The 7,422-nt window shown below is 52.7% G+C and overlaps 1 protein-coding gene across 3 annotated transcripts in view; it reads right to left on the reverse strand.

The window, feature by feature from the left end:
• Positions 1-887: 887 nt before the first annotated feature.
• Positions 888-7,422, reverse strand: part of SCAMP5 (secretory carrier membrane protein 5) — a 7,584-nt gene continuing 1,049 nt past the window's right edge. For 2 of the 3 annotated variants that reach the window (XM_031055938.1, XM_031055939.1), the window contains exons 2-7: positions 6,435-6,511; positions 6,057-6,185; positions 4,211-4,367; positions 3,456-3,557; positions 3,178-3,295; positions 888-3,069 (exon numbers count right to left, since the gene is read on the reverse strand). In XM_031055938.1, the coding sequence (XP_030911798.1) occupies positions 2,875-3,069; positions 3,178-3,295; positions 3,456-3,557; positions 4,211-4,367; positions 6,057-6,185; positions 6,435-6,441 (708 nt within the window). In that variant the 5' untranslated portion in view covers positions 6,442-6,511 and the 3' untranslated portion in view covers positions 888-2,874. Of the gene's footprint in view, positions 3,070-3,177; positions 3,296-3,455; positions 3,558-4,210; positions 4,368-6,056; positions 6,186-6,434; positions 6,563-7,422 lie in introns of those variants that run through there. The other variant, XM_031055940.1, reaches the window with a different exon arrangement.

A 7,422-nucleotide genomic window follows, 5' to 3' on the forward strand; every position in this document is an offset into this window, starting at 1 on the left:
GAAGCAGTCTTAACTGGGATTGTGGCTTGTGGCAAGGTTTTGGAATGTAACAAAAGCCAAAGAAACTCGGGGGAACGGGGTCGAGGAGAGGGTCTGAGGGCCCCTCAAGTGACAGGGGTGATATCTGAGCCTAGGAAAGTGCTAGAGATAAGGAGTGAAACCTTTCCTATGGGATTCAGGGCAGCCACACAGAGCTGGCAGGGGAAAGTGGATTAAATGGCCGAGTATTCATTGTCTGAGGCCCAGACAGGATGAGGGGAATGGCTTCCCATGCCAGAGGGCAGGGTGAGGTGAGATACTGGGAAGGAATTGTGCCCTGGCAGAGGGTCCCCTATGGCTGCCCGTGGATCCCTGGAAGTGTCCAGGGCCAGGCTGGATGGGGTTTGGAGCAGCCTGGGACAGTGGAAGGTGTCCCTGCTAGAGGAGCTGTAAGGTCCCTTCCCCCCTAAACCATCCCATGATTATGTGGGCATGACCGACCTGGGGCAGCCCGTGGTGCCCAGCCCTGTGCAGATCCAGCTCAAAAGCAGCAGTTATTTGGACATCCCTCTGATATTGGCTACAAACAAGCAGCAAGGACAGCAAGAGGCAGAGAGAGCTGTGCCCTGCTGACTGCAGGATGTAGAAGGCGACAGGGACACCTCAGGAGAAGCCCAGGTGTGTTCTGTGAGAGGCCTCTTGCCCAGCAGCAGGAACAGCCCATCTCTCCCACCCCGTGGGCTTCAGGAGCACCACGCTTTGATCACACCCACATCAGCCCCACCTGGAGGAGGGACAGCTTACAAATAACCAAGGTGAGAACGAGGGGTCGAGTTTCCCACCTGGCTGGAGCCACAGGGACAACGTTTCAGTGCTCACACACTCAGGAGACACATCGGAGAGGAGGGTTAGGTGCTGAAGCAATGTCTGTTAGTTACAGCTCGTTACAGTTATTATTGATGCATCTTATTGTCAATGCAAGAGGTGAAGTCACTTAATCCATCATTTCTCAGACACGGATGACAGAGCACGTGGTTTGGCAGAGTAAGTTTTAGGCGAGCTAGAAATGGATTGCACAATATTTAAACCTGATTAAGTACATAATAGGCTTAGCAAAGGATTACTTTTCTCCTGACATTTTATACATAAATATATACACACACACACAGAGACAGGCATTTTATCAGTAGCTGCATTTTAGTCTGGTCAAGAGACGACTGCCTATTGCAGAATGACTGGAGTGACACCCTTAAAAAGGAAACTAGTCTTGGTATGCTTTGCTGGAGAAGAGAAGGTCCTTTTTGGGGTGATTCTCAGGGGTAGGGGTCACATCCAAGCATCACTGGAGGGCTGGAGGGGACAGATACAGGGCTGGGGACTCGCACAGTCCTGGCTGGTGGCACACTGAGCTCCTTCCCTGTGCCAGGCAGGAGATACTGGAGCCAAAGGGCTGGATTGGATTCTGTTTGGGCTGCTTTTCGAGGACTTGGAGAAAAATTTGGCTTATTTAAAGTGCATTTAGAGTTGAAAAGCATCTCAGAGAAGTAGCTTTCCCTACTCCTGCCCTGCAGCATCCATCCCATTTATGCTCCCACTCATAATCTTGTCTAGGCTGTGCCAGTCACCTTCCCCAAGAAGTGTTGGTCTGAGCTCAGCTGCCTCCTGCTAGGGTGCAGGATCATTATTTAATGTCAAACATCCCCAAATTGGGCAGGGATTTGGGCCTGACAGGGATTTCTGCACCAGGAAAACACAGGGCCACATCTCACCAGGCTTTTCAGGAGTGCAAGTGAGCAGGAGTCCTTCCTTCCAGCCTGGAGGTTTCCTTAAGAGACTTAATTAGCACAAACCTCCAAAACTAACGGGGACAAACCTTGGCCTGGCTATTTCCATGAGCAGGGAGACTGCTTGGATGTGCTGGGATTCGGGGTGGCAAGATTTGACCCGCAGCCTTGCCCAAGGGTCAGTCCTCTGAGGAATGCTCTGTCGCTTTTACAGCTGCTTTTCAGAACAGAAGCCTTAAAAAAAAACAGACTCAGGATGCAGAATCTGGAATGGGATGGTTGTATCCCACAGGGAAAACCTGTCCTTGCTCCCCAACACACACACACACGTGCACACACACACACTGGTCCTCCACGTTGAAGTGTAAACTACTCACAACACCACACACTGAGAGAAGTTGCAGATCCTGAGCCAGGGTGTAGATTAGGAATCTCTTGGCTTCCAGCATATCAACAGCAGGATTGAGGGTTTCTTATATTTTTTTCCCTTTTTTTCTTTTTTTTTCTTTTTTTTTCTTTTTAATCCTAAATCAGCCAGCCACCTGCTAGTTAAAAAGCAAAAGAAAAAAGGAGAATTCCCAGGATTGCTTGCCCTTGCTGAGACAGTGGCAAGTGGCTGGACACTACCAACTGAAAGAGAAAACTCACACACGTCAAAAACCCGAGGTTTGGGGCTTATTCCAAGAGGGAAGATGGGTGCTGGTTGCTCTTTTTCCCTTTTTGGGGGCATGGGGGGGCTTTTGGCTGATGAGGTTCTAACATACACCTATCACCACAGTAATTAAAAAACCACCACCGTACACTATTCCACAGGGAAAAAGAAGACACGTGAACGGACACTGACTACCACGCACAACAAGAGCCCTGCAGGTCAACTCACGGCCTCTTCAGAACGAAAAAGAAAGGAGAAAAGAAGAGCTCAAGACAAGAAAAACAGGAAAAAAAAAAAGGAAAGAAAAAAATCCCAAAGGATCTCGTTACAAAGACGGGAAAAGAACCACCATTATGGTACACTCTGACTTTCTGAGACAGCTGCAGAAACTCGGCTCAGGCTTCCTCCTCCCTTTTTCCCCCCCAGCTCTTCCTCCCGAGGACAGAGTCCAGCTGCTGCTCACATCTCGTTGGAGTAGGTGTAGTTGGGGGTGGCCGAGTACTGCGTCTCGTGTTGCATCATGGCGCCCTGCGCCGCCCCCATGGCCGCGTTCTGCGCCGCCTGCTGCACGTGGGGATTCTTCCAGGCCCCCGTGGTCCACTCCTCCTGCGCTTTGCTGAAGCTCCCGCCGCTGCCCCGGTAAAACTTGTGCACCTGCAGGGAAAATCCAGAGGGGCTGAGCGCCCGCGGCCGGCACGGAGCTCCCGGGGTGGCAGGAGGGCCACCCAAAGCCATGTGCAACCCCTGTTCTTCCTGCCATACCATGGTGAGAGCAATGAAGGAGAAGACTGCCATGGCTGTGAAGAGCACGGTGGGGATCAGCATCACCACAGCTGAGCCCACGTTGGTCCCAAAGAAGGAAATCGCTGCAATCCAGCCACTGCAAGGAGATGGAAACAACTGGTTCATTCACCAGCTCTCCCAGACTGCCAGCAGCCCTCCCAGCTCCTCAAACCATCTTCACCAAGGAGAGAACCAGTAAGGACGCTAAAACACCACAGTGACCACCCTTGTACCCAACACAGCAGCATTTTCCTTACCAGACCCCCCATCCAGGGATCCCCACTGCCTGGATAATGCTGATCACCAGCTGGGCCATGAAGGTGAAGAAGAAGGCCATGAAGCTGAAGGAACTGTCTGTCCTGCAAGAGAAGGTTCAGTCACGCCTGCACCTCCATCCCCACTGCACTCCATGGGAAGGGAGATGCTCCAACGTATCAGACCTGGCCGTGGTGCAGCAGGAGAGTGATGGAAAGAAAAATTAAAGGCAAAGGAGAAACTGCAAGAGGCTGGAGGTAGTCAAGGGGCACCTGGGAAAGCCATGGGGCACCAGACACTCCCTATGGCTCAGTCAAATGGGCTTGAGGACGTCTGTGTTGGGACACAGCTCTCAGCTCACACCACCCCACATGGGGAATAAATACACCCCTAGTTCTCTAGATCTGGGGACTGACCTCAGCACCATGGGTAATCCGTACAAACACCTCGAGAATTTGTGGAAAAATATAACAGATGCCTCAGGGATGAGAGGGAAAGCAGCAGCCCAGCTGCATCCTCACCACTGTCCCCCGCCACTGCACAGAGGCACAAGGAAAGTGTCCTTACAACACCTGATCGGGGGTTTGGCCCCCCAGGAAATCCCAAACACTCTGGTTTTGAAGGTTAGAAAGTAAAGCTAAAGGGCTGCACAGAAAGGAATTCCCCCAATTAGTCAGGCAACGCCCCAAGCTAAACACTGACCGTTTACGAAGGAAAACAAGGCAGAAAGAAGCCAGGCTCAGGTGCGACCACTTACTTGAAAGCTTTGTAAATAGGTCTAAACCAGCAGACATAGGAGCAGGGCGTAAAGAGAATGAGCCAGAGAATTGCCAGTCCAAAATTTACAGCTCCGCCGCCTCCAATGAGCCACGCGAGGCAGCCCACGAGATTCACCGCCAAGGTGATGCTGTTCACTGCAAACACACACACACACACAGAGCAGAGTAGCACGGATGCAAGGGTGGCACTGAGACACCAAGGACCCCAACCCCAGGGACGTGGCCTCAGAGTCCTGCCCTAGCTGGATTTCCCTTCAATTAAGCTGGGAGCACATTCCCAGGCTGGCTGGGCCGAAGGGGGTCAGGCCTCAGCTGAGTGTAACAGGAGGAAAATCAATGTATCACTCAGAGTTGTAATTCCCTAAGCAGTTCCTGGGCTCTGAAGATTGGCAGGAGTCGCATCCTCCCGCTCCTATTGAGCCAGGACACATTTCCACTAACAGAAGGAAACTGGAGGAATTGTGGTGAAGTTTTTTGCTTGCTCCAGATACATCTTTGCTGAAGGAGCTTGTGCAGGAGCTCCCCGAGCCCCACTGAGAGCCCAAATCCTGAACTCCTGACCCTGCCTCGCCGGTTCAGGGGGTGACACATTTCCCTCACCCACCCCTGCTTGGGATCAGGGCACACAAGGGCTCTGACTATGAGTCCCAGCTCAGCAGACACAGGACAAAGCAGAGAAAGCTCAGCTGCATTCTGACGCCTCCGAGTTCGGAGAATGATTCATTATTTCGACGAGAACGAGAGCCCTCCCACCACCGCCTGCCTGAGAGCTGCAGCTGGCAAGGCAAGGAGCTCAGCTGCCCTAAAGGACATGAGGGACCTTCCAGCCACTCTGTGCTGGGTGTCTGAGGGGCTGCTGGGGAGAAAATGACCCAGAGAGGAGCTCCAGAGGCAAAACCCAAGGGACAGTGACTGGCTCTAGGAGGTGGTGCTGGTGCTGAGGAGCAAGGACCAAGGTCTGCTACATTAAGAGGAAGAACATCCTGTTTGGGATGGGGAGGGAACTGAACACCCCCAAGAGAGCTTCCCCAGGGAAGCACAGCTTTTTTCCTCCCATGCCTTAAACCCTCCTGACATGATGAAGCTACCCCAGGGTCACCCTCCTGATGGGACACAGCCCCAGGGATGCCAGCCTGGTGCCATGGCAAAAGCAGGAACACACCACAACCTCTGTGGTGTTAGCTCAGCTCGTCCTAACCTGCCCCTAAAGCACAGGGCACTCCCTGGGCACTGCTGCTTCCAAAGTTCAGGGGAAATGCCTGATAAGGAACTGAGTTCTTCTAGAAGGAAATGAAATGCTGGTGCCAACTTGCCCTGAGCTGTGCACATTTCCACCTATGCTGGGGTGTGACCTGTCCCTCTGGCTCTGTTCCCTGCCCATGTTTGGTGAAGAAGAGAGATCCAGGATAGCTGGAAGAGCTGGAAGCTGGTGACAGCTCTGTTAGCACAGCACGGCACACAGAGGCATGCAAGAGGAACAGGCAAGCTCCAGGAAGCCTCAAGCTCCACGTTTTGGGGAGCAGGCACACCAACCCTCCAGTCTGAGCTGTCTCCTCCTTACAGCAGGACATCAACAGCACCACCAGTGACCCTGGGACACTGAGCCAGCTGCACAGCTCCATCCTGGAGGCTGGAAGGGCTGGGATCCATGGGATGCTGCAGCCCACCTCTCATTCCTGACTTTTAACAGGAGACACCGAGGCCTGGAGGGGGAGAAGGGCTTCCCCTGACCTTGCCCTGCCCTTTCAGCTGGCAGCTCCCAGAGGAGCAGCCTTTGGAGAGGCAAACAGATCCCACTGGAGCCATTCCCACAGGGCCACTCACGCATCCAGAGGTAGTAAAGCCGCTTGGCCATGGTGCGGTGCTGCGGCGGGATCTCCGCATCGAAGTCCTGGTAGAAACATGGCTTCAGGGGGATGAACTTGGGCAGGGGAGGGAAGTTGTTCACCTTTTCTGCAAGGGAAAGTTTCACTGGTGTCAGGCTGAACAAAAACCAGGAGGCTTCCTAAATAACCCCAAGAACAGTCAAATTTTATACAGGAGTTAAAGATTTCCCATGGAAACTGCCACCAACTCACCCAAAAGAATCAAATTCAGCCCTCACTGGCCACACAGATCCTGCAGCCATGGACACCCACCACCCCACTGGTGACTAACAAGGTGACATTATGGCCCCACAAGGATCTCCAGAGCCCCCCGTACCTGCCATGCTGGCACACGCTCAGCCTCTCTGCTCCTCGGGAAAAATACTTGGGAAAAACGTGGGACCTTCAGCAAAGCTGGAGGAGAACGAGAGAAAAAAAGGTTGATTGAAGTGGTCAGGGACGTCTGCAAAAGCCTTCACCTTCCCCCCCATTCCCAAACAACTCAAGGACAGCAGTTGGCTTCACTTCTGTGACACTCTGGACTATCACATGCAGGCTGGCACCTGGCTGATAAATCCTGGCTCCTCTGGCTCAGGCTTATGTGCCAGTTAAGGCAGAAGATTACGAGAGGATCCAGTGATGTGGGGCCTCCCACTCCCAACTGACCTACATCCAGGAGAGGGCCAGGTAGGGCAGCAGGGAAAGGAGGTGGTTGTGGGCAGTTTGAAACCTTAAAGTTCATGACCTGGCCCCAAAATAATTAATTAAAAAAATGTATAATTGTTGTTATTTTTTGCTGAATTCCAGCACAGGGGACTACCTGGCGGCCTCGTAGCTGCCATCTCTGCAAGCCTAAGCCAAAAACAAGCCCAAAAAGGGAGCAGAAAATCAGAGCAGAGAAACCAGCTGGAAAAAAAAATAAATCAGTGGCGATTGTCACTAATGAGTCACTTGAGTGCCTGGCTTAACAATTACTCATGTCATTTGGCACCTCATCGCAGAGCATGCAGGTGGGAAAGGGGGGGAGCTCGGCATCCCAGGACCATCCCAGACCATTCCATGCTCAGCTCTGTGCCAGATGTGAAAATTACGGCGAATTAAAGCAAAAAATTATTACCTGAGGTTTTAAACAGAAGGGTGAAGATGGCGTATCCCCGCAACCTGCCTGCATGTTTTGCCCTTTCCCAGCTATCCAGGCAGCGACCAACACATTTCCCAGGACAGGGGGTCCCGGCAGTTTGTGCCTGGGGCTCCTGGGGGGATTTGGGGGCTCTGTCTAGGGGTCTTTTCGCACCCCCCTGCGCTCGCCGTGCCCGACATCCGCC

The sequence above is a fragment of the Geospiza fortis genome, unplaced genomic scaffold, assembly GCF_000277835.1.
Source record: "Geospiza fortis unplaced genomic scaffold, GeoFor_1.0 scaffold171, whole genome shotgun sequence".
In the NCBI taxonomy this organism is placed as follows: domain Eukaryota; kingdom Metazoa; phylum Chordata; class Aves; order Passeriformes; family Thraupidae; genus Geospiza; species Geospiza fortis.